Consider the following 27,588-nt stretch of genomic DNA (forward strand, 5'->3'; position numbering starts at 1 on the left):
TCTGTCGAATAAATCATGTCTTCTTTCCTGCCTCTGCTCTTCTTTTCGAGAAGGCATAGCTTCTCTATATGCACATTCTCGAACTGACATGGATGTCAGTTCGAGAATGTGCATATACGTAGTATGTCATGTGGCATTCGTAAGGGCGTGAAATAATTCATCATATTAAAAGACACTTATTACTTACAATGAAAATGAAAACATCTCCAATGCCTCCTATGTCCTTGATAAGGGCTTTTGGTGTGAAAAATAATCCATCGGCAAGAGTTTTCAGGGTCAGTTCTATGCTCATTGCTACCACAAAAACGTATTCTGCAATCTGAAAAAAAAAGAAAGAAAGAAAGAAAAGCACTTACATTAAATCAACACTGTAGATACAGTATGCTTGAATTCACTGCTCATCCCAAATGCGAACATAGCTGTCACAAAATTATTTCAAGGAAGCAATATAACGCGAGATATTTGACCTTAATTGTGATGAAAATAAAAATATCTGGAGGAGCTACTAATCATACTACTTACATTGTAAAAGTTCATTGCAGTACAAGAAAGATTTGTTTTTTTCTTTCCGTGAAAACTGTACAGCACATAATGTAAAACTTATGGCATAATGCACTGACCAATAAACTTTGTTTACTTGTATAAGTTCAATCAAGTACTGAATAGCGTTTCACAGTGGGTTGTTTTCGTAAGCTCTGAAAACTGGCCTTTGTACAGGTATCATCATAAGAATGTGGTCCCATAGATTGGACTGTTTGGACTGGTGTGTAGCAACACCAGCTATGCCCATCAATGGTTACTGCCCATCAATGGTTGCAGTTGGTGCCTGATAAACTGCATAAAAATCTAGATTACTCCAATCAGCATCAAACAAGCTTTTTAGAATGTTCCAGCACTTGGTGGTGTCAGCAGTCAATTTCGAATTCCTCCTGACAGAGCTGGTTTGGAAAAACCAGCTAACTTTAATTTTTTGATGCACCATAACAAAAGTTTTGCTCCTGGCAACAGCTGAGTCCCACTGCCTCTTACAAAAGATCTAATTGAAACCAATTGATCTTTTTTTATTGTAATTGTAGAGAAAGGACCTTATGGTTGGTTAAGATCTTCATAATTCTCCATGCAAAACTGGCTGTCATAATACATGTTACAAAACACAGGCAATGATAGCCACGAGGCATACTACACGTCCAAGTTGTGCACGCAGTATTTCACCTGGAGCATTGGTGTGTTCATAATTCGCTGTGTGGGTGTCTCCATCATCATGGACACACATGACAGTGTCGTGACGAAGATCATCATCCAGTCGAGGTATGTGACAAGTCCAAGCAGGTTGCTGCAAAGAGGTTCAGCTGATCTGTTTGCTGCACTTGTGCGAGAAGTGGAACACACTTATGGCCACTTATGCCAAGTAGGTGCTGCTGCAATTTCAGATGCTGCAGCTTTGCAGATGGGAAACATCAATGTAACTTGCAAGTGTATAGTGATGTTGTCATGACGTTCTTATCGGAATGTGTATGCTTGTTGTTAAGTGAACAAGAATTGAACATGAGGCAGGCCCCTGTCACACAGTTCCCACCTGCGTTTAATTTATTTGCATTTCAGGCTTTGTACAGTGCCAATATAAAGTCAACTAGCTCTCTCTTTGGCTATGCTTGCACGACGTTTACTTGCCAAAGGAAACATTGAGATAGGCCTCGTTTACAGCAACAAAGTGCACCAAGTGTATTGGCATGTCAGATGAGTTATATCACGTTCACAAAATCCCATTAACGCATACAAACCACTTGTGTGCTCCACTAAAAAAGAAGCCCACTGAGAGCTTAACAGCAATTAAAAGCTTTAGACTTCAAAATATAAATAAGCACGTTTTAAGGCAAGATTTATTATTATAAATATTCGGCTCCACAGCTGTTCAACCCAGAGCTTATACAGCTGCTCTATTCCTCAAAATTAAGGCAAAAACAAAAGCAAATATGCAAACAAGGCGTTACTGTAAAGCTTAGCATTTGAATATGTTTGCTTCTCAAGGCTGTTCTTAAAACAAAATAATAATAAATTTGCAGGAAGTTTTGCCACATGTATTTACCATCTACCGTAAAATGCCAAGCAAGCGCCCCCCTCCCTTTTTCGGGAGATAATATGCACCAATGGCCGAGCAAGAGCCCCCGCTCCCCCTCCTCCCCTGCAGGCACTTTTTTTACAAGACGACCATCGTTTGTGTAAAAACAACCACAAGAATGAGTAAACTGAATGCGTATCTAATGTTGTTTATGAAATTTCGTTGTCATGTGGCCGGTCGTATATTGGTCAAATCGGTCGCTGCTTCAATGGGGACACTTGCGTCACCATTGAGGCATTTCATTAGAAACATGGATGGGCATTTTTTTATTTTTAGTGGCTCTCCCGCCGCCATCTGGAATTTCGGTCTGGGACCGAGCAAGCGCCCCCCCTAAATCTGGTCGGATTACCCTTCACCATAGGGGGGGCGCTTGCTCAGCATTTTACGGTATACACAAATTTTTACGATTCTAGCAGCTGTGGATTTCTGCTTCAAAATTTCACCCAAACCTAAGCTGTATGATGGAAATTCCATATTTCGATCATTTTAGGAAAAACAAATTTTTTTTTTCACAAATAAAAGCCAGTGACTTGAATGCTAATGTGCTGAGAAGTACAGTGTACTACTTTGGCCAACCAAATACTAATAGGCCAGACATGCCTTGTTTAGGCCAATAGCTGATTAATTGGTTGAGTAAAGAAATTACGCAGCAAACTATGCAACAATAGTTCAAGCTTGTCAAAAACTATCGTAAGTCTCGTATAAATGCGAGAAGGTAGCCCTATAAATCACCCACACACTGGTAACAGCACTAAACCCCATTCTGAAGCTGCACTGCATGTGGATACTCACTGCACGGCCTTGTACTTAATCTTGCGTTCCTGTCCGGTGACAGGGTCCCTGAACCGGGGGTCATAGCGGGCGTACACGATGGTTTGGCAGATCTTGCGGAACTTGCTCTCCCTGCCCACTACAAACAGAGGCGTGTCAAAGTAGGGGTGGTTTTCGCGGAGGTCCTCTTCTCGTTGATTCCTGCATTGTGCAGCGTTCCCTCTTAATCACACAGCTTCATTGCACAGCTTCACAGAGACTGCTCTATCTGATCAATTTAATGATGCATGGCTTCATCATCAACCATCTACCTTCTTTTGTGGTTAATAACAATCTTTAGCTGCCATGTGCCTACTGGTGTCATATGTGCAGCGTATGACATTACAGCATACATTGTCACGTTTTTCTTAATTAGGATGGTATAAGTGGCAGTCTAAAGTGAAATAGTCTCCTGACCATTTTGCTAACCTTCCTGGTAAAAGCGCAAAAGTAAAATCTTCAGCTGTATCTCGGGGTAAAAATTCATGCAAACTGTACAACTGTGTGCAAACAATTACACACAATTGAAAACATGTTAAACATACCATCAACACAAAGATAATGCTTCTTGCACAACTCTTAATGCCACCTGAATTTAACTTCACACTTGTTACCTCATCTTGATGATGACTAAGCATTCAATATTTAAAGCATCTTATAAGCAGTAAGTACTTAGTAACCTAGCAAGCAAGCAATTTCAATGTAACAGATCACTTGTTCATACCGCCTGGCAAAAACGCTCACTTTGTGCTAACAATGAGCGGCTCTCTAGTGTGCATATCGGGTTAAGGACTAAATTTTTTATATTCATAGTTATTTGAGGTTCAATATCAGCTATGTTCATAGCCTTGCACAGGGTTCCCCTTCAGTGGGGGTGAAGGTTTATTGTAGCTCCCCTCCCTCTCTTATTAAGTCAAAGTATTAAGTCAAAGTTCCGCCCCCCCCCCCCCTCCCCCGTGCACACGCCTATGGCTATGTTATTCAGCAGAAAGAAATTGTGTTGTAGAAGACCAATATGTCACACATTGCTTCTACGTTCAGACAAGCATCACAGGTGCTATGAGTCATCACAGAAAATATGTGCAACTGACCTCTTCATCTCAGCCTGCTGACGCTTCTGCTGCAGCATTTTGATGTCAAAATCGTGCAGGCTCCTGCCTGACGTAGCGGCGTTGACAGAACCCATGTCTCCGTTTTCCTTCAAGTGATCGTAGGTCTGCTTCATCTTCACGGAGCCACGAACGGACCTCCGCATGCTCCTCGACCGGGAGAACCTGTCAGGTACAGGAACGTGCCACCTCGTGTTACGCTTTCTGGTGTTAACAATGGCACCATCGAGAAAAATGTTTCTCTATATATCATAGTGTTATCATAGTGAGGTTGTGTGAGACGCAAAATGTGCCTTTTATTACAAAACATTCAGCTCGCTAATGCATACATTACACACCAATATCAGGCTTGTGCGGATATCACTATTTTGGTTCGAAGTGAAAATGAAGCGAATGGTAATTACTATAGAATAATTTCAAAGTGAATTCGAATAGTAGCATAATTTCAATAGCAATAGGGTGCAAGCTATGCATTATAAAATATGTTACGTTTTAAAATTTGCCATAATTAGCTTATATATAAGCTTGTGTAACGCTCTTTCAAAATCTACAAAAGATTAATCAGGGTGCAGATCATATGCACACTTAACCTTGAAGTGTGTCTTCCTAGCAGTGCGGATTTACTCTGAATATATAGTTTCACGGCATAATGGTCTTGAATGCAGTGAAACCCCCTTTTCAGGTGGGTTACATGTGGTAAAATATATCTATTCGTTTCGGATACCTCAAAATATCGGAAATTTTAAATTCAGGTCAAAGCGAACTCTAATACTGTAACATTCGTTCGAATATTCGAAGCGTTCGAACATTCGCAAAGACGTAACAAATGTCCATTTACTTTATTATGTCTATAATAATCAGCTATGTCTGTGCTTGTTATACTGAGGTTTCTCTATAAGGTAAGCAATGTAAATATGAGTGGCAGCCCTGCGTGAGTTTGCTATAATCAATACAAACATACACGGTCTATCTATTTTACTAACAATTCTTTATTGTACAGAATATGCTGTTTGTCAGTTACGCAGTACTCACAGGAAACATTACGAGTGATAGCAAGCAGAGAGACTGTTTCGTGACAGTGTCACATATACGTTGGTGATTTGAGGGAACTCACCTACGATCCAATCTCATGGGTTGCTTCTGGGCCTGCTTTTGACCCTTGACAGTCGCAGGAACAGGTCCAGATTCCCCATCTAGTAGTCGCTGGTTGTTGGAGTCACTGTACGGAAAGGTTTTTATATGCAGCACTATTCGCTGACATGCACATCTTAGCTGGGCGGCTTCTGATTTTCCCCACTTGACCTTGACTTCTCATTAGCTGTGGTTACATAAAGGCATATATTGCTGTTGCTCTGCTCAGCTATGGTAACTCCGGGGAAAACAACATGCAGAGACCGTGTTGATTTGAAAAGTATATAAGATACGCAATGCAGTATGAGGCTTAGGCAGCCACTCTATGTCACAACTGGTAACTGCAAATGGTACCATTGATGGCAAAGTTTCTGACATCGAAATTTTGCACGAGCAAAAGACTCAGCTGTTCATCTTTCTAGTACATCACGAAGTGCACGTCACAGAAGTACAGAAGGGCTATAGCCCAGATCATAGGGATCTTTGTGTGTCATGGATGGTCAACTCATTTGAAATGTTCACAGATGGCAACAGCAACTTAATATGCACTTACATTTTCGAAAAATATTTCAGAAATGAAGATTTCATCAATGCTGAGTTACAATGTGGAGCTATGAGTACAAATGGCTACTGCAAAACATTAACTTATGGTGTGGTGATGCAAAGTGCCTATATATGAGGAATCTGTACAGCTTGAGTGCACATGAACTATATGTAATAGCAAGGTGATGCTGGCACCTCAGTGGAACACCAAAATGCTCTTGTTCTATTAGTACAATATGATAATGTGGAAGTGCAGAATGCATTAATGCTGTGTATTTGTATTGCACATGAAAATGTGGTTTTACACTCTTACACATGCTGTTAAGAATGTCGTTTCATGTGCAGCATAACTGCACAATGTTAGAGCAATCTGTCACATACTTCAACACTTCCAATCATGAGACAAGAGCGTTTTGGTGTTGGACAGAGGCACAGTACCATGGCAGCACTGCTATGAGATGTTTACAGCTGTTCTAATCTCACTACATTTGCTAATGCATACATGAACCTCCTTTCAGCCTATTGCCAGCTAGCATTACCCAGAAGGTGTAAATAAATCTAGATGCAACAGCCTGCATTCGTGAATTTGTTGATATGAAACGGTGGCATCTGGGATCAAAAGGTTTGCCACGTTTGTTACAATCTACACATATGATGATAGGAATGGGTGGACTCCATTTATGTGATGGTCACATTGAATTGTGGATGCAAAAATGGAAGCATCAAAAACTGCCACATTTTAATATGACCAGCTCAGAGTTGGGCATAGATGCACATTAGTACAGCCAGCAGTGTTATTAAATTGTTCACACCACATGTAGAATTGTGTACATTGCATAAGCTTTTAATGCTAAGCATTTTCAAAACGCTATGTTACCTCTCACTGTAGTTATCGCACTCGCCTCAAACGTATAGCTGCACAGCTTTTATGCAGTGTAAAATGTCTTGGGCAATGAATGGTAGTACTTACAGAACAATGCTGGTGACGCTGACTTTCTTGAGTAGACTGGCGGCATTGCGGCCCTTGCTCGGTGAGGACAGCAGGTGAATGGGCGGCTTTTTGCGGTATGTCACGAGGTTCTCGGGTAGATCGGCAGCGGCCGCCTTCTTCAGCTCCGAGCACTCCTCGGGCAGCTCCTCCGCAAACTGACGCATAAAGCTCTCCCGAACCTGGGCACACATACTTGTACGTGGTGACGTGCTCCAAAGCATAGGCGTACTGCATCAGCAAGAATCTCTGAAGATTACTCGTTTACAAAAGTATTAAATGCCTTGTACTTAAAGCACCATCGGGTAAAGGTGATCAAAGTATGGAAGACCTTCTCGATTTTGATGGAGTTATGCATATAGTGTAATGGTACTCATGTAAAGGTGTGCAGCAGAAGTGTCATCTCTTTACACCAGTTTCTAAAATGCATGTGTGAAAGTGAAGCTTTTTTTCAGGTTCTCACCACATTGCTGTAAACATGGCAAATTCCACAGACAGTGCAATCAAGGCTAGGCGAATTCTGAAGTTCAATCTAATTGTTGATGTTGATTTCATTAGGCAATGTTGATACCAGTGTGTGATGTTTGTGCTCACAAAGTCTTTAACGTGGTTTATAATGCAAGCCAGTCCTGGAGGCAGTGCCATGTCACAGTACATGCACAGCTTATAAGATCAACCGAGCTAACCATTAATTATTCCAGCAACTTATTTCAGCAGGTCTACCGGGAGGCGCTCACATCTCTTTGACGATCGTCCTTAAATGATTTCTGCCCAATTTTCATGCTTTGCCCTTGTAAAACTTATTGCTACTGTTGAAGTAAGCCCACACTAACAATACAGTAGCACACAAAGAATGCTTAGCTTCATACTGGTGACCTTCCGTGGCGGTCGTGTGGTTATGGTACTTCACTGCTGACCCGAAGGTTACAGGATCGAGTCCCGGCCTCCGCAGCCACATTTCAATGGACGTGATATGCTAGAGGCCCATGTGCTTAAATTTAAGTGCACATGAAAGAACCCCAAATGGTCAAAATTGCCAAAGCTCTTTGCTGCGGCATTTCTCATAATCATATAGTGGTTATGGGGCATAAAATTCCAACAATTATTATACGCATTAACTTCATTCTGGTGGCCACAGAAACACCAATATATAACATCTATATAACTGCAATAAGCTGCAATATGTGACGTCTGCAGAGTGATATGAACTCTTGCATATCCATCTCAAGAATGACCTGATTTTAGTCTGAATGGTCTTGTCAATTAATGTTACATGCACATAGCTGACATTTTCTATTGTGTGTGCTTCAAAAAGAAGTACAGCGTGAGGTGCCATCTGCTGACCTGCAGTGTTTAAGAACTGTCTTATATCTCCCTGAGTAAAAATGGCATGTGTAAATGTTAATGAATGACTGTACCTGACCACTCGTGAAAAAAAGAAAATGTCAGAACATGGGCTTAATGAGAAATCCTTGCAAAGAAGAGCTAAAAGCAAGCACACATCATAGAACAGGAAATGGTTCTGTCAGTTATTATCAGCACAACATTTGCTTCAACAGTGCTAAAACGACTTCATTTAATGACCACTCAGCACGACATCCAGCTCAGCAAGGCATGAATTATGCAGTGAGAAAGAAAACATATTGGACTTACCTTGGGCACGCCAAACTCCGAGGGTGCTCTATGGAGTCGTGTCATTTGTGGACTATCGGCAAACCTTTCAAAGAAGCGGAGCCGTATAGGTAAGCCATCAGTGATGCCCGCACTTTGTTCTCTTGCTCTCAGCTGAAACATGCAAACAGTTACCGTTATCAGCAGCGGTTTGACGAAGCACTGGCACGAAAATTCGCATGAGCAGATATCTCGACTTACTGCTTAAAAAAAGCTATAGAGGCCAGCATACCTGCTGCCAGCAGCATCACTTGCTCTAGGACTTAATTATTTATAACTTCATACAAGCAGCTTGTGCAACACTTATCGAGAATTGACTGTTGATCACTCACTTGTTTAAGCTTCTTTATGTCTTCATCTAATTCCAAGTTGTCAAGAATGACAGCTACAAAGAGACTGAGCACAATCTAAGAGAAAAAAAGAACAGTACAGAATTGTTAGTGCACACGAAAATACCACACTCTTCTGTCTGATTCAGAGCATTTGTTTTCTTACCAAAGACACGAAGAGGTGATAGAGGATAAAATAAATGGCCACGAGTGGGCCAATCGTTTTGCTTGTTCGTAACATCGTTTCGTTCATCACCTCAACCCAGCCTTCCTGGGTGAGGATTTGGAACATCGACATAAATGCCTGAAGAAAAAAAGAAGGAAAAATATGTGCATTCAGATTTATACGTCCACTTAACACTGATTTAGCACTTGTATTGTTATGAAGTTCTTGATGGAAGAAGCAATATCTCAACTCCATGCCCATCCCTATACATCAGTATTCTAGATATAGACTGTCCTGCACAAACGCTAATTTCATTGTAGCTCCTATTCAACAACAGGTGTGTCTTAATCACAAGGAATGCATTAGCAGGGGCCAAACTGGACTGTTGAGTAATGTTGGCAATGGTATTTCTCGTCATGCCTTCTCTGCTGTCTGCTCTACTACCTGTTCTATGGAGCCATTGGTTCTGAAGTGAAATGAAGCACTATTTATCAAAAAATCATTTATCGCAATGACCTGTGTAGGCAAAACGAATTTGTCTTCACAGATGACTCAAACAAAATCACCTATCCACGATGTACAGGCTGTCCCTCCATTAATTTCCTCTGGTATGATTTAACTCGCATAAACTGACACAAATCAGTCAACCAATCAGTCGACCAATCACTCATGAGCCATACGATTATACTTTAGCCCTCCAGCTTACCTCTGGAAATGATTCAAATTTCATGAAGTCTGAAAGGCAGCAGAATAACTGCATACTGATGCTAGATGTGATCAGCAATAAACACATGGTGAATATTATAAGGCTTCCCAATTTCTTGCCTGGACCGAAAATCTGAAACAAGTGAAACATCACCTTTGGCTATGAACACGCAAAGTATGCAATTTCACATATACAATAATACATACATTGAGCATGACAGCTTGTTTTGTCATCTTGATGAGGAATAGATGGAGCATGTCTTACCTTGTAAACAAAGTCTTCAAGCACTGGCGATGCTTTGATAAGTCTGACAATCCTCAGAACCTGCATAATAAATGGCATTAACTGTTAGCTTCTGTTAGGAAGCATGCAAGTGGCATAAAAGTTCAGTTTGTTATTCTTTGCCTTTAATCATCTTAATTCTTCCATGATACAATTTTCACTTATTTGTTCTAGCAGTTTTCTTTCCTGAAATAAGAAAAAATTTTGATCATGCTTCAATACCGATACATCGCTAAGTATCATGTCCATCAAGTGCAGCATTTTTATCATATCGAAACTAATAAAAAAACATTTTATCTGAATTCTTCAGTATTTACCACCCCTATATTACAATTCACATCTATGCCTAAAGCTACCTGCCACCCTGACATGTACGTTTTTCGAGTTAAGTAGTTTCAATCTTTTTATTGTGCCAGCAAATTTTGCTATTATTAGCCAGTGAAGTGAAGCACAGCACACCTGAAAATATGTCAACTCAGAGGTGAAGAAGTCGGGGATGAGATGCAGTGTAGTCCCAATGGCGAGGATGAACTCGAGCTTGTGCAGGGAACGCTTAATGTAGCCATTAAAACCAAGGCACCAAATCTTCAGGAGTACCTCCAAATCAAAGAATATTGTAAAACCAATCTGTAATGAATGGGCAGGATAACATAAGCACGTTATCAAAAATAATTTTACGTAATGCTGGAAGACAAAAACAACACGTGACAGTGCATCACCACAGTCATCACATATACAATGGATACTTTTATAACTGTGGTTACAATTCCATAACCGTGCTTACCGCTTTTGCCAACAACCATTCCTCCCAGTTAATAAAATTAATTTATTACATGAAGTTTTGTCGCATGTCTATCTTAAATCTGCTAGCTAAGGTATACATAACGAGCATGTTCAAGCAGTCTTTATTTAACTCCTGAAGACAGTCCACTAAAGACACGTGCTCTGTTTTCTGATAGATTATTTCTGCTAGTGAGCATCAGAGGTGCAATAATTGCTGATTAACATTTTCATATTAAGCATCATGGACTTATACCTTTTAAGTAAAAACTCACGGAGTCCCTTATGCATTCGGCTAAGAGGACTTGAAGGCGAAAGCCTTCAAGGTGTGGCTATCTTACCGTGCACTTTATATCACACAAACACCGCTTTGCTTTTGAAAATTTCTTTTGTCATGCAAGCACCGCAAAGATGAATTTAACATGCAGCTCATGATTCAAGCTCACACTTATGCTGGCTTTTCATTCAAGGTCATGTTCGCATGAGACATATAAGGCTTTCACCTTAATAACTTTGTTGTGCATGTAGCATGCAGTTGCGGAAACGAAGCAATATGGTTCTGGCCATAGTTATGTCTGCTTAATTAGGGGCCCAGTTTGAGATAATTAATGTATTTCACCAAATCTCTTTTGAAGGACAGTGGCATTCTGTTGTGCCACAGCGTGCAAGGAAAACTTTGTTGGAAAAGAAGTGGTATACCAATGCACTTCGTTAGAAACTTATGGGTGAGCGTCCATCGATCAGTTTTGACATATTCTCGAAACTGACAGAGATTCATTCAAAAGTTTCTAATACAAAGGCAAAAGCATTTTCAAGATATTCTCAAAACTAGTGCCGACAGAGTGGATGCCATAGAATAGTTTTGATTATGCTATTGCAGCATTTGCTAAAGTAATATTGAAGAGTTAAATTAATGGCATTTAATAAACTAATGTGCAACCAGTGATTTTGACACTATTATGTATGCCAGTGCAAATAATGTATTGCTGAAAAGAAAATTACCTTGTTATTGCTGCTGCAGTTTTCAATAACTATTTTAACTCTCACAGAAATAGTTAATATGGTGACAGAAAAGTATGATAAGCTGACACTAAAAAAATTTCGTTACAACGTTCTTGCTACGTTCAAATGTAGTAAACTGACTGTGTTCATACGTTCGCATTAATTCTTAAGAAAGATGTGCAACTGCACCCTTTGAAAATTTTCAGTAATCACTGGACTCCTAAGGACAATAGCAAAAGCCTGGCGCTTGACCTACAAAGTCTGTGCCTGTGGGAACCCACCTCGGCAAAGTAGTACGTCTTGAAAAAATCCTCCCGTGGTCGCTCGTCGTGCACGAAGGAGATGCTTGCGGCCACAAAGGCATTCGCCACATTCACCATCATGACAATGACCTGAAAAGCAGCCGAGTGGATGGCCACTTGAAGGCATCGCGGAGCTTTACCACGGCCTTTGCTCTCGTCTACCGTAACCAGCTTCCAGCCAGAGTCGTCCCCTTTCAGCACCTGCATGCAGGCGTGTAGGCACCAAGTCATTGTTAATCCCACGCAGTTCACATGCAAGACTCTTTAGCCAGGCACCTTTTATTAAACTCGCCTAACAACAGCTGCATATGCCTCCAACACAAGCGACTTGTCAGTGCATAAGGACCATCCGATTGTAGCTGAGGTGCTCCTATGAACTAAATAAATTTCGCCTCTATCTTGGTTTTGTTTGTTATGTGCTTCAGCCACTGAGCGTTGTGCTTTCAGAGATAAATTTGGATGGTTTTAAGTCATCATCATCTGTTTCTTTATAGGGTCGTATGTGTGCACATATATACCATTTCAGTTCTGTCCTGCACAATCTTGTGCTACATGTACAGAAGGTTAAAAGTAACTGAGGCGACATGTCAGACATAGTATGGTGCTTGTGATTATCTGTTTATGTATGCACACATGCACCCACACACACAAACACACACAATCACACACACACACACACACTGTAGATATAGCGTGGTGTTTTATGCATGTGCCTGAAAGCACAAGTAATGAAGCCGGCGTGATGCAAAATAGTAGTAGTACAATGCCATTAATTTATAGCTGCACTGACAAAAAAAGAGAATCGAGGTGATATAAACAGTTATCAGCTGTATTTAAGCTACATCAATGAATATTTTTACGCTTGCACTAGGGTTGACATCTTTTAGCCAAAGCCACAGTAGAGAAAAATGGCTCATAAATGTTGCTGCTTATAGCAACTTCAACACTGAAGAACATCATCAAAATTGCTCTGATGCATTCTGAGAATAACACAAAGCGTGTTTTTAAGCAAAAAGGTCAGATAACCCAGTGGCTTACACACGTGCGCGTGAAATCCCTTTATCTCTCATTCGGCTGTGCTAGGTAAACGTACATGTTGATTCATAGCTAATGCCACTGGTCTGACCCTTCTTAAAAAGCCAGGTTTGTCGGGTGACAGAGCAATTTCGCACACATGATCTTGCATCCACATTTTTATTGAAAATAATAATAATAAAAAAAACACAGAGTCGTGTCATGTTCATTTCTCAGAGTGCGAGTTTTGAACACACACACACACAAAATAACCTTGTCATCAAAAATCAGTGACACACTTGTAAGTAGTCATGAAGTCTTAAAAAATTTAGAAATCTTGCAAAGCAAATGCTTCAAATAAAAATTGTATGTTGGCACTAAATAGGAATGCATTAAAGAAGAATGCCAACTAAATTCCACAAGTGTTTATTTTAAGCACTGATTGATTAGTTTTCATTAGTGAGGTTATGGCAAGGAACAAATTTCAAGGCTTACGGAGGCCAAAGTTGAGAGAAAGCTCACTATATTATCCTGTCCACATTTTTACAATGACTGTTTCTTTCAGTATTTATGTTTACAATTTACATACTTTTCATTCTATATGCCCTTGACTACACTAGAGACACTTTCGTCAATCAAATTGAGTACTTATCACATATCACTTGCTTCATGATCTGCCGTGTGCGGTGTCTACAAACTGCACTTGAAGTTTTACTCTTATGGTAACAATAAATATTTGTACAAACTGCACTGTAATATATATGAACCGTGACTTTGATTTCATATGAAGCGCAAAGATCAACGCTGTCGTAAACGTGGTGACAAGAAACGGCTACAAAGCCTAGTACACATTTTCACGAAAAAATGCATGCAGCAAGTGGCCAATTTTTACGTCTACTCTGTCTTCCTCCATGACAGACCAATCAAAAAATTCTGGCGTTACTTATCTAAAGATAAAAACAGCATCACAGGGATAAAAACATCTGACGGAACTACTGATAATGCTACTGTCATTGCTCAAAGTTTCAACGCCTTTTTCAGTCCGTATTTACGCTGACGGCCTCAGATGCGCAATTGCCATCTTAAATGCTCGTCAAACATATGCCCAAAGTATATTTAAGTAAAGATGGTATTTTTAGCCTCTTGTGTAAATTAGACACAAAGAAATCCCCGGGTTCTGATGATATATCGAACGTTTTTCTTAGTAGATATGCATCCTAGGTTTCAGAATATTTGTATAAGATATATGTAACTTCCTTAAAAACTTGTGTGATACCAGATGACTGGCACTCTGCAAGAATAGTCCCAATTCATAAATCTCGCTCACCATTAGATATAAACAACTACAGGCAGTTTCTCTTACATCCACAGCTTGTAAGCTACTAGAACACATAATATTTAAGGCGATTATGATACACCTGGAAGACAATAAACTGCTTCACGACAACCAACACGGATTCAGGTCTGGCCTATCCACTTTAACTCAATCAGCCGAGATCACTCATTGATTTTGCAAATTCATTAAACTCTAAGGGCCAGATTGATGGAGTGTTTTTAGATTTTTCTAAAGCGTTTGATGTAGTACCACACGATGATTTAGTTACGAAACTGTCAGCTATTGGTGTTGATCAGAACATTGTCCGTTGGGTTGCATGCTATTTTGCCATCACGGAAAACAATATGTGATGGTCAATGACGGCGTTTCTGGCTCATCAGACGTACACTCAGGAGTGCCGCAAAGATCCGTGCTTGCACCCATTATTGTTTTAGTGTACATAAATGATATTTATTTCTCAGTTCAATCACCTGTGAAATCCGACCTTTTTGCGGACGATTGTGTTATTTATGCCGACATTGATCAGCATTCTGATCAAGCCAGACTTAACGATGCATTGAAATCCATCTGCGCCTTGGTGTGATAAGTGGAGCTTGAAGCTCAACGCATCAAAACGGCATCCATCACAGTGTAACGAACAAACAAAACCCATTAGCATTCCAATATACCATTAATAACGCTTATGTTAAAAAGGCTACACAAGTAAAATATCTGGGTGTCACGCTTACAAGCAATTTAAATGGGGAAACCCATATAGACAACATCTGTAGCAATGCGCTAAAAAAGTTAGCATTTTTAAAACGTAAACTGCGTCATACTTCACCTTCTGCAAAACTAACAGCTTACAAAGCACTTATCAGGCCTAAGTCAGAATGTGCAGACCTGATCTGGGCCCCGTATCAAAAATACTTAATTAAAAAATAGAGAGGGTCCGAAACCTGGCTCTGAGGTTCATTTATTCTAGCTACTCTCGTTTTGCAAGCATTTCTGCCCTTCGCGAGAAGGCAAATCTGAAGACACTCGCTCATCGTAGAATAGTCTCTCGATTGAAATTCACCTATCAATTGTACTATGGTCACTTTAAAATCCCACCCAATCGTTACATAACTAACCCGCCCATGCGCTTTGTTCGTATTCATCATAATAAGACAGTTAGACAACCATTCAGTCATCTGAACGTTCATCAGTACTCATATTCCCTCATGCTTTTTCACTATGGAACAAGTTACCTCAGGAGGTCGTTAATGCGGACACAACACAATCGTTCGCCCATCTCGTCAATGACCTAGCACTTGATTTTTAACATTGCAATATATTAGGTTCCTCATAAGTGCTGAGATTTTTTGTATTTCTGTATGAATGCCATTATGGCTATGTATTAATTGTATTTTTCCCTGATGTTGAGAATTTTCTTAATTTCGTATCTTGTATTGTATTTTGATTATGTTTTTTTATTCTGATTTTGTCACTGACATTTGTTACCCACTCCTGCTTAGGCCCGAACAGGGCCTGCAGTATTTGTAAATAAATAAATAAATAAAATATGCTCTTTGAAGCGACAAAGGCGCAGCATAACATTCTTAACACTATATGCTTATTGAACATCCTACAGATGACACACACACACACACAAACGAATAATAATAAATATGAGGTGGGATATTTAAAAATGAATTGCTGAAAAATAGCCCAGCTCAGACACCCATTGCATTGCTTTTTTTTTTTTTTGTTAATTATGAAAACCAGGATGTGTGTTATAAATTAACAATGCATTTTTTTTTATTTCTTTCTGTGAAAATTGGGATCAAATTACAGCTGAGGAAGCGCTAGAATTGAGTAAGTACAGCATATCACAAAGCAGTGCAGCAACCTGGCTAAGCATCGCTGTGCACAATCTAGTGGTTCAACACTCTGTGCATATATACAGATGACTCATATGAGAGCTAGTGCACTGTACTACCAGCATTAAGCATAGCTATCTTTGCATTCTCTAGCAACTGCAACTGCTACGGATCAAGTGCTGAGGTCTAAGCAGCATCAAAGCATCTATCGTATACTGCTTTCTACACAGGTATACATGTTGAAGGTCGTCACCGTATGTGGCCGTGGTAGCTCCTTATTTTCTTTCGCTTCACTGCTTCTCGAGATTCTTGGTTTAGAGCTACAGACAGAACCCAGGAGAAAAAAAGAACGCTTATGAACCCTGCATACCAGTGCCCACCTCTCACAGTTATGGACATAGGTGATTAAGACCGTGCTGTATTTACTCAAGTAAGTATAATAAGCGCTTTGATTTGCCAAGATAATTTACTATAAAGTGGCGTGTGCATTATAAAATTGAGAATGAAACCAATAATAGCAATAATGTAGAACCAATTTTATTGCCGTTAAAAGTCGCTGCAACCCAAGCCCATCCACATATTCACTGTAGAGCTACAGCCCGTGCACCACAGTTTATGAGGTTGTTATGGTATGCAAGGCACTTATTGAGAATATTGGCAACGTAATGCCAGGTGTGTCCAGTGTGGCTCAGATACAGTATGCTAGTACTTTGTTTTTCTAAGCAGTTGAAAATTTGGTGAAAAATATTCAAATGCATTACACTTCTTCATTAAATATGAAAACCAGACTGCTCGTCACAAATAAGCATTGCGTTTCTAACTTGTTACTGTGAAAATTGGGTTCACATTTCAGCTGAAGGAGTGCTAGAACTGAGTTGATACAGCATATCAATGTAAGTGTATCTGAAAATAAAAAAAAAACATCACTTGATAGATCACATTAGGTATCCAGCATCAAGCACGTTAAATGATGCAGTCACTCATGCATCTATCCATTAACCGCTTTGTCACAACGAATAATTTTGCAGCACAAGAAATTTTTTTATGTGTTCACCATAAAAGGTTGCACTTCTCACCTGAGGTGTTGATTCAGTTTGAATTTGTACCCTTTCTCCCCACATTTGCTGAAATTGTACTCGAATCTCGTTGAATGTTTCTGTGATGACCGCAATGAACACATTCTGCAAGGAAAAGACCAGAAAGGTACTCCTGAGCATAACTGAAATTAAACTAAACATAGTGAAAGATGATGCTGCACACCATGCATTCTACTGTGGGCATTTACTCCACCATAAAGCTTGTTGTGCAAAATAAGAGTGCTTTATTCACAAAAAAAAAGGGAAGCGGGGGTGCGTATATCAGAGTAGGTATGGTATGTGTAGGAGTGGAAGGGCACGGGACTCACTTTGACCAACCATGCGAGAAAGAATATCATGGTGGTGAAGTAGAAAGTGGCTCTCCACGCTGGAAGACTATCCATGGCCTGGTACATGAGAATGGCCCATCCCTCGGGGGAGGCTGCTTGGTACACCGTAAAAAAACTATGGGCTGCAACGGAGAACATGCGGAAAAAGAATGGGGCTTGATTAATTAGCACAGAATACATGAGCACTTCCTGAATGTGCATTCAGAAATGGCTGGCGTGAGCGACTTGCAAAGCTCATCACTATTGAACCGAATTCATTTCAAAATGTTTAACAGCGCATAGAATGACTAGGAAGGGACGAGTGAACAGAAGCGTGTGAAAAATCTTTACCAACATGCAGAGAAGGCCTTACCACAATAGCGTAATAGTGAGAATTGTGTGACACGTCAGTGCGAAAGAGCAGAGGCATCGCTTAACCTGGTCACCATAATTTTATTGTTTATAGTTCGAGGCTCTAGATGTTATCTCAAATGCGTACCCACAGGTGAAAAATTGTCACTGAAATCCTTATTTTTTGTTATTTTACTGAAAAGGTTTCTATCACCACAGCATAATACTGGAGTACTCTTTAGCACAGAAATGCCTACTGTAGGCTATTACATATAAATGATCTGTAGCATAAAAACACAGAAGTTGCTCATTTTTTGTGGCATATGATATTAAGTGCAAAATAATATGTGAATGTGCATATGCTGCAACTGAAATTTGTCAATAAACATACAGCTTCAGTGTCAAAAGAAGTGATCGCAACAGGTAGACTATTCTTAATGTCAGCATCACTTATAATGCCTCTGAAATCTGAACACAGTGAGTGGTTGCCAAGCATGTAGCACTAAGCAGTGGAAATGACAGAAGATAAATATTGTACCAGGTTACTGTGCCTCTGATCTATAAACACGTTCTTTTAATGTCTTTGCTTATTTAGGTGATTACGTCTTTCACACCTACACTGAGAAGCAGCTTCGAACAGTCAGACCACGCATGCACAGACTACACCATGATAAATGGTACAACCTTAATCTGATATATCAATGAGTTGTTTTCTTTTTGTCAATTTGAGCTACTGTTAAACATATATGTTACTTTATGAATTTACTATACTGATATAAGTTCCTCGATGAATTTCACGTAAATATGTCATCATATTTCTTGTTCAGAGCACTAAGTACTTTCAGAAGGTAACTACCTCACTCTTAGCAGAAAAGGTAACTAGCAGTTACCTTGAATTTGTAGAAATTGTACTCAGCATTTAAGTGGATTGATGAATTAATTTTAGCACCTACGGTTCATAAATTAGCATTACCATCCATTCTTATGATCATTGTCCTGATAATTCTATTGTACTGTTATTACATATAATATTGTATAACTATACATTGAAGGCCACAAATTTAAATATTGAATTACACGTGCATTTTTGCATTCGCATTAATTTACATAGACAAGACATCTTCCTCTTCTTCATTTCTGTACATGATCATTGTACATTTCCTAATCACATGTTATGACACTTCAGCTTGCACAATCACAGTCACACTACAGCTGGCAGAGATGTGAACATATTAATGAAGGCCAAACACTTTTCATAATAAACGTCTGAGTGACATAAAAAATCCCACAAAACGAGAATAATCGAAACATTACTGAGCAGTTCACTAATAAAAAAAAGGAAGGAACCTACCGAAATCGTCGAAGCCATTGAACCCAGAAATGCTCTTTGGAAGATTCAGATCCATACACAACCATTCCCTGAGGACATTCATACCCGGACTCTTTGTCATTGAACAGTAGGCGTCTGGCACTGCAAGGTCGTTCAGCGTGACCCTCCTGCAAGGACACAATCAATTCATGGTTGTGGAGTCTTCAAGCATCAAGATACCGCTGGGAACTCCTAATGTCAATGTGTACTACTGAAGGAAAGAATATGACTCTTAAGGGCTCGTTTCTTAGTTAAACAGAATATTAATGAGAACTAACAGACAATAATGCCAAAGAAAGTATAGGGGATGCATAGGGGATCCCCTATCCTTTCTTTGGCATTATGGTCTGTTAGTTCTCATTAATAATGTGCACTTCTAAGGCTTGTGACTGGGATTTTAATTGTCTTCCACTGTGGCTTAGAGACAATGACGTAAAGCCTATTTGTGATGAGATTTTAGTGCTTTGTTGCCAAGCGCAAGGACATTGATTTCACACTACGTGATGAACACACTGTGATGTTAGCCAAAAATGTTCCAAAAAACTAGAGAACCGCAGCTACTCAAGCCAGAAGATTGAGCTTCCTGGCAACAGCAACCACACTCGGATGAAGGTTGCGTGAAAAAAATATATTCATTTACTTGTGTTGTGGTCAATTTATGTGTGAAAGGAAAGCATCCCTCCTTCAATCGCCATAAATGGGTAGGTGCGTGAATGTTGTAGTGCTACATCCTGAACTTGGTTAAAAAATTCTTCGAAGGCTCGTCATACAATTTAAATGTCTACTGTGATGTTGCTTGTGCACAGAGGCCATATTATCAATTCAGAACATGCCCACACAGCACATTAAAAATGCTTTGCAACATAGCCAATAAAATATTTATAAAAAAAGGCCAGAACTCATTACTTCAGACTTGTCAACATGTCGCTACTTAAAGGGCCCCTCACCAGGTTTGAAAATTTTGAGCTAACGAGCGCAATGCATACACTGGGCGTTCACGATCACGTCTGACAAAATTTGCAACGCTACGCGCCGCGGAAATGGGTCAAATTTCAAGGTAAACGCTGCTTGCCCTTGCTCTCGCGGGCGCGCGCTTTAGAGAATGAGGGGATGACGTACATGAGAAAATGGCCCTACGTAGATGGTAGTGCTGTGACGTCGCTCCTCTACGTAGACGACTGTGCTCTGACGTCGCCAACAGTAGCACGTGACACTGCGATAATTATTTGACACGACATGTGTAGTTTGTGTAATTTGTTGTTTGAGTAGATTAATAAAACTTGAGTGAAATAATGAGACACACAAAGGGAATGTGTGCGTCTTTTTCACTTCTTTTCGTGAATTGCAGCGAGATGCGGGGCAAATGTGCCTCCCTTTCCCATGCGTTCGTGTCCCCGCGGTAGGGTGGCTAGAATGGGGAGGTGTGCTGAGCGCAGCGCGTTTCCCTTGCCAGAGAGGGTCCCTCTGCGCGCCGATGCCGCCAGGGGCGCTGCTGCAAGGGGCGCTGCATGGTACGGCCGGTACGGCCGCCGCCCGTTGCAGATTACCGGAGGAAAGCCTAGCACTCGCAACGCGGCGTCGTATTTTTCATCGTTGAAGTGGTGCTTATTGCTCGAGGGTCATGGATTTTTGAGGTGTGAGGATATAAACTGAAGAAGAAAACTGCACGTTGTTGCTTCGTTCCTGGCTGCAACTCTGGGTACTGTTCGTCGACAGAAAATGCATGTTTGTTCCGAGTACTGGCGTGGAAAGAGTTATTTTAGAAGTAAGGTCGTGCGATACCGAGAGCTGAGAGGCAGCTGACAAGGAACGCAGCACAATGCGAGAAGCATTTCGACGCAAGGCACATAGAGGGGAACGACGTTGGGCTAGTTGGTATTGCGTAGTCTGAAGTGAACGACAGCGCGTACAACGTGATATGTTGTACACTTTTATTCCTTAACTCGGGTGCATTTATTTTTAAAGGGGGTTAACCATAAGGAGGAAGAAGAGAAAGCCAAGTGGGCTAAGACCTGTGTTCTGTAGATAGCTCTTTATTGCAGAGTTCAAATAAACTTGCTTCGTGTACGAATGTGTTTAATAATCTTTCAACCTGCCGACAAAAACGAACACATGACGTTTGACCAGCAGCTAGGCATAGTAATGGGTACAAGCGCGAGAGCAGGCAATTTTTTAGGTATTTCCACCTTTTTAGAAATCTTAGGTTTGACCCAAAATTAATTGTTTTGTGTTTGCCTTTGGGCGAACAGTTTAAAAGGGCTCTGCAAGTGCGTTCAGTAAAAGAACGGAAGGTAATTATGATGTAATTACCAATATTACGCATAACACGGCCATCACGGCAATAGTCATAACTATACCAATCCAACCATACAAAAAAAATGGCTTCGCAGCATTATAGCTGTGTACCAGGGGCGTAGCCAAGGGGGCGGGGGTTGGGGGTTCAACCACCCTCCCCCCCCCAAGTTTTTCAATTTTGCATATGTATATATACACGCACACATACAAACACACGCACGAACATGGTTGAACCCCCCCCCCCCAAAAAAAAAAAAACAAAAATTCTTGCTACGCCCCTGCTGTGTATGTAGGCTGTGCGATGAGCTAGAATCCTTGCGCTATCATTATTATTAGGTATATTATAGCCTAAAACCACCATAAGTCGTGTTGTTTCAGAAGGTTGCATTTCAATTGAAGTATTATAACATTAAAAGTCATTCATCGTTTCAATGATTCTAGTTCATTGCACAGGCGCAAGTAAATGTCTGAGCAAGAAGCATGGAAAGTTTCATGGGAAAATATTGATCTGTTCAATAGCTATCAGCTTTTTCGCAACAGAAACCTACTGAAAATCAAGTTTCGAGAAAAACAATAATTAAATTTTTCCGAACATGTCATTTTCAATTTGAGTGTAGTCACAAAAAAAAAGGACCATAACTTTCGAACAGAACCAATAGAAGCGTAATTTTTGTGAACCGCAATTCTGTATGTTCGTACATTTTCAGAACATCAAAAGTAAAAAATTCACTTTTTAAAAAAGAAAAAGACATACCTTAACCATGTGAATAAGCACTAAAAATGACTTCAATAAGTTGCAGTGATACATATGGCAAGTGGTAAAACGGCAGGACGCAAGCGCAAAAAGAACAAAAAAAAAAAAAAACTTGCCTGCTCAAAAGTGGCGTGCGCGAAATGCCGCTAGCAACATTACTCTGGCACGCGCAGTGCTACTCGGCGTGCAATACGAACCCTGCTTTTCAAATGGGGAGAGAAAGTCTAACGCTTTACTAGCGCAAATCGCTGAGGTAAAAAGAAAACGATTAACGCTGCAAAGTGTAGCACGCAAGAAATAGCGCGAGCCATAATCGTCGGACGCTAGCAAGGCTGCGCTGTACGTCGTCTGCTCAACGCCAACGCGCCCCTGCGTACAGCGCCCCTTGCGGCATCGGCGCACATTGGGACCGGTTTCCGCGGCCGCTTTCACACCTCCCCATTCTAGCCACCCTACCCGGCGGTTAGCGCATCGAGCAGACGCCAGCCCTGGAAACGAAAGCATGTTCTGGCGCGTTCTAGCGCTAATTATGCTCATTTATTCACCGGCGTCCAAGTAAACGTTAATGGGCACTGGCTCAGTGACACTCCTATCTCCATTTGTCATCAACAAGGTTGTAACCCTTAGAAGAGCTGTAAGCGATGTCACCCTTAAAGTAAGGTGCACAAATGTAAAGACTAATTACCCTCTGCAATTACTAGGTACATACCCCTTGAAAACAGTCAATGTACTCACTCTGCAATCGTTCCATTTCAACACAGTGGCTGCTCATCTCGCCGAAAAACTGTACTCCCAGCAGACCATACAGAGGACATGAAAGAACAGGAAGAACAACGTCACATTGTATATCTGCTGGCTTGATCGCCTGCAAAGTGCATAAACAAGACAGTTCGATTAGCAGTGGTAGTATATGTGCACCATGCTAGCTGTGATTTCTGAGAGCAGTATATCAGGGCCAATCACATGTGTTTTAAGAAATAAACAGCAAAGATTCTGTTTACGGTCAGTGTTCATCTCAAAACATGCTTCTACATGCACATTTTGTTACTTACACTGTGAATTCCATGGTCGCAGATGCTCAAATTCATAGATCTCGGAATAACATCGTCATGAAAGAAACTGGATTTGGTAGAGTCGTGTGTAGTTAGCTTGCACACAAGGGCTTATTGCCTTTTTTTTTAAATATTCCTTGTTTTAAAAATATTCAGACTATTTGAGAGATGACAAAGACAGCAACATGAGCGCTTGTGAACAACCTGAATAACGGCTATCATCGCTTAAATGCAGACAGCATTAAACCAATACGCTGCACTCACTTGAAAATTTGGTTGATTCGGGACTTTGGCATTGAAAACTTGAGGAAGACTCGAATAAATCGGATCATAATGAGAGGTCGAGGAGCTCGCAGGATGGACAGGTAGGAAAACTTGGGAACCACTTCCGTGATTTCGAAAACCTACAAGGTGACGCCAGAGATAGTTGTTACCATCAGGTGTCTTCATAAAGTCCCCTATCACTCTGATCTGTGCCGAAGCACATACGAAAGCCACACAAAGACGTGTGTCTATCGAACAGACACTACCACTAATGCAAGAAATTTAGAACTTTAGTTAAGATACAAAAAAGATTAAGAATATCAATTTACGCATTGATTTGCTACAAAAGAATTGAAAATGATGCTAAAAAAAAGCAAGAGGAGCAACGTGCAGCACAGTCCCCTTTTAGCAACACCCCAATCATGGTTTGTTGACTTTTATCAATTAAGTTATCAATACAACCTCTCACAGCAGCATTTTATTAAAGTACATATTCTACTGCCACATGTAATGACAATTTCTAAAGGTGATCAAATTATGAATTTTAAAAGCCATTTCCTTGGAAAGTCATAGCAAACTAACGCAAGATACTAGAATTCCACGAAGCAAACGATGGACAAATGTCTGAGCAAATTCAAATGAGACTAAATTTATATTAACTGCAAATTTTTTGTTGTCAGCATTTTGCAGTGAGTTACTGCAATTCATGACAGTGCCATCAGACTCCATATGTTGTGAAACTTAGAAAATATATTAAAGTGTGTTAAGTGTCTGCTGAATACTGAGAGCTTAGAACACATTTTGTTTAATGACAGCCCAAACAAACACACAACAACGGTTTGATCCTTTGTTTATGAAATTACACAAGAACACATTTACCACAGAAAATGTTCCTGTCTTGAAAATACAATTATTCCTGCAGCACACTGCCAGTATCATGAAATTCAAGCACCATACTTGCTTACAAGTACAAGAGTTTCATTTTGGTGTTACAAAAATACAAGTAAACTACAGTGAGGTAAGACTGACTACTACGAACAGATTAGTACCTTGTTCTCAATAAGCAAAACATTTTAAATTATAATTTGATACACGGGAAAGCAGAGAACCATCGTCGTGTGACTCACCTGAAGAATAACTGATATCCAAAGAAAAAATACCATTGTGGCATCAAATTGACACCACCGGTCTTTCAGGTAGGGTGACTCACCCTGAAAAAAAAAAGGAAATTACAGAAAATGAGTAAGAATGCAGCTTTGTCATTGTGCTCTGAGAAAATGCAAAGTGGGCAGCTATGGCAAAATAACGCGATGAAATTAAATTGTGCCGTCCATTCATCAATTTCATGAACAAAGCTCCACCTCCACAACTGCTAATGTGCATCGACCAGCCTCAAGCTTCTGAATTCTCGCAGAACTTTTTTTCAAATCAAGTCAATTCACTTTATCTAACATTCATTGCAGTGTCATGATGAATGCATGTATACAAGAACAAAAAGGTGTCATGTAGCAGCTTGACAGAATTCCTGTCCCTATCCAATTGGTATTGAAATTTAAGCAGATAGTGCACTGTATAATTCTTATTGTGTACATTGCTCACACATTGAAACGCGACACCAATTTTTTACTATAACAACTACTATGAGCAATTGCTCGTGATAACCACATCATGTTGCTGCAAATCTGGCCGCTAAAGGTAGTTATGTTGGCTCTGATGCAAGTTAATATTGCACCGATATGATGCAAACTGAGATGCTGGAAATGAAAAGTATGTACAATACTTAGCCCTAAATTTTCATGTTTCAATCCGTGAATACTGTACATGCATATCACATATACATATCACTTTGTGTACAACATATAGTAATTTATAAATACACACTTTGCTTGTTGTACTCAGCATTACAGATATAATAATATGAAACAGACATATACTAGACATGCAGATATAACACAAGGCGATAATTTCGTATACACAGAAAAAACATTTAAATTAGGAGTGTGCGAATATTCGAAATTTCGAATATTTTTCGAATAGTGTTTGCTATTCGATTCAATTCGCACTAGAATTTTACTATTCAAACTATTCGAACTTCCCAAAAACAAATACAGTCAACGTCCGATTAAAAGTGACCCCTTCAAATTTTTTAATATGCTTCGCCTCATTACATTCTCGTATTGCGGCAAAGCAACCTTTCAAGCTCCGTTACGGTCGAACTTTCCAAGACACACTCAACGTCCGATTGTGGTCCCTAGATTTTCAATATGCTTCACTTCATCACACCCCGATATTGCGGCAAAGCTGCCTTTCAAGCTCCCGGTCGAACTTTGTCAAAATACAGTCAACGTCTGATTGGAAGTGCTCCCTTGATTTTCAATATGCTTCACCTCCTTACACCCCGGTATTGCGGCAAAGCTACTTTTTAAGCTCTGCTACGGTCGCAAATGTACTATCTCAAGAAAACGCTGGTTCCAACATGGAGATGAAAGATGTGGCACAGGTGGGGGCTCAATTAATGCTGTTTTGGACCTGAAATTGGGCAGGAAGTCCGAAAAATCAGAAGCCGAAGCTTTTTAACGTCCTAAATTTCAGATGTTCTTATATATCGACGTCTACGAGGCAGATTTGGAACTCCGGACTTGAAGGGAGCACACCCTTGTCCGCCACATCAGTTGGGCTTCCACAGAAGTTGAAAGAGGAGGAGAGGCTGAGAAAATGGCATCTTTGCCTGTCACGTGTAAAGTGCTGTCAGCAACACTTTGGTTGCACCAAATCATGTACATAAATACACTTCGGCCTCTACATTGCCTCATTCTTGATAAGACAACTATGAAACACCACCCCGAGAGTGCTTCATCAACCTAGCGAAAAGAAACACTTTCATGTTGCTATCTCATAAGGATATGCTTAGGAATCCTTTCTAACTTTTTTTCTGCATTTCGCTTCAAATTATTAGCAAAATATTCTATAAATATTCTAGAAATATTCGAAAAATATTCGATTCAATTCGCACTCACACTTTAATATTCGAATTCGTTTCGCACCCAAAATCTTGCTATTCGCACAGCTCCAATTTAAATTCTTAACAATTGTACATAATTAAATCACATATGCACCTACAAATTAACTTACAATTGCAAAGACAAATGTGCAAGTTGAGCAAAAATACATTTAGGGGCAGTCAGTTACAATATGCTTTCATAGACCGCACATTATATGCATTTTTACTGGTCTGAAAGGAAGCATTCGATCACAAATTATTTTAGTGGTGTCTTGGAATTTTTTTATATCAGTGCCATCTCTCTAAATTTTGGTAATTAAGCTTAGTACTTGAAAAGATACCGTATTTTCTCGCATAAAATACGCATCCATAACGGCGATTCTATGAAAATTTCCTAAAATGTTAGAGATGGGGCGTGCAAAAATCGAAAAATGATTCCCGCGTATTGCCAACAAGTTTGCTTTTTTGCATAGCTTTACAGCAGTGCCGTGAAGCCACCTTAGCAAAGTAAAATTTGCGTTTTTTTTACTTTAGCTCCAATTTCTTTTTTGCTGGTCATGCACGAGAAAATACGGTAATCTGCTAATTATTTGCCGATACTTGTTTGATTATCAACCACACGTGAAAAACAGTGCACACACCGTGATGAGCCCCCGGATGTGCATCTTGGCAATCATCTCTGCAGTGAAGAGCAGAGTGGCGAAGATGTCCCAGCAGAAGGTGACGTATACAAGGGGCGGGTGCTTCTCAAACGTTCGTGTGGTGTTGAGGCTGACAGAAACCAAGGACAGAAGTGCACACATACGCAGTACTCGTCGCACCCATACCTGCACAGAGAAAACACAGCGAATATGCATGCACTTGTATAGATGGAAAAGGTGCTTTGTGATCATTACAGCTGGAGCACAAACAGGAGTGACCTCTTGTATGTTCTGCTATAGGCAGCTTTTCAATTCAACTCGACGTAT

General features: G+C 40.2%; 1 protein-coding gene across 6 annotated transcripts in view; it reads right to left on the bottom strand.

Moving 5' to 3' along the window:
• Positions 1-27,588, bottom strand: part of LOC119386880 (sodium leak channel NALCN) — a 100,660-nt gene that overhangs the window by 26,864 nt on the left and 46,208 nt on the right. For 2 of the 6 annotated variants that reach the window (XM_049413283.1, XM_049413285.1), the window contains exons 8-22: positions 17,535-17,677; positions 17,206-17,310; positions 11,918-12,139; positions 10,314-10,481; positions 9,837-9,896; positions 9,573-9,704; positions 8,867-9,004; positions 8,704-8,778; positions 8,354-8,485; positions 6,683-6,882; positions 5,153-5,257; positions 4,021-4,203; positions 2,912-3,091; positions 1,213-1,333; positions 188-319 (exon numbers count right to left, since the gene is read on the bottom strand). In XM_049413283.1, coding sequence (XP_049269240.1) covers positions 188-319; positions 1,213-1,333; positions 2,912-3,091; positions 4,021-4,203; positions 5,153-5,257; positions 6,683-6,882; positions 8,354-8,485; positions 8,704-8,778; positions 8,867-9,004; positions 9,573-9,704; positions 9,837-9,896; positions 10,314-10,481; positions 11,918-12,139; positions 17,206-17,310; positions 17,535-17,677 — 2,096 coding nt within the window. Of the gene's footprint in view, positions 1-187; positions 320-1,212; positions 1,334-2,911; positions 3,092-4,020; positions 4,204-5,152; positions 5,258-6,682; positions 6,883-8,353; positions 8,486-8,703; positions 8,779-8,866; positions 9,005-9,572; positions 9,705-9,836; positions 9,897-10,313; positions 10,482-11,917; positions 12,140-17,205; positions 17,311-17,534; positions 17,678-19,236; positions 19,383-27,588 lie in introns of all 6 variants that reach the window. The other 4 variants (XM_037654153.2, XM_049413281.1, XM_049413282.1 and 1 more) reach the window with 3 other exon arrangements.

Source organism: Rhipicephalus sanguineus, chromosome 3, assembly GCF_013339695.2.
Source record: "Rhipicephalus sanguineus isolate Rsan-2018 chromosome 3, BIME_Rsan_1.4, whole genome shotgun sequence".
Lineage (NCBI taxonomy): Eukaryota > Metazoa > Arthropoda > Arachnida > Ixodida > Ixodidae > Rhipicephalus > Rhipicephalus sanguineus.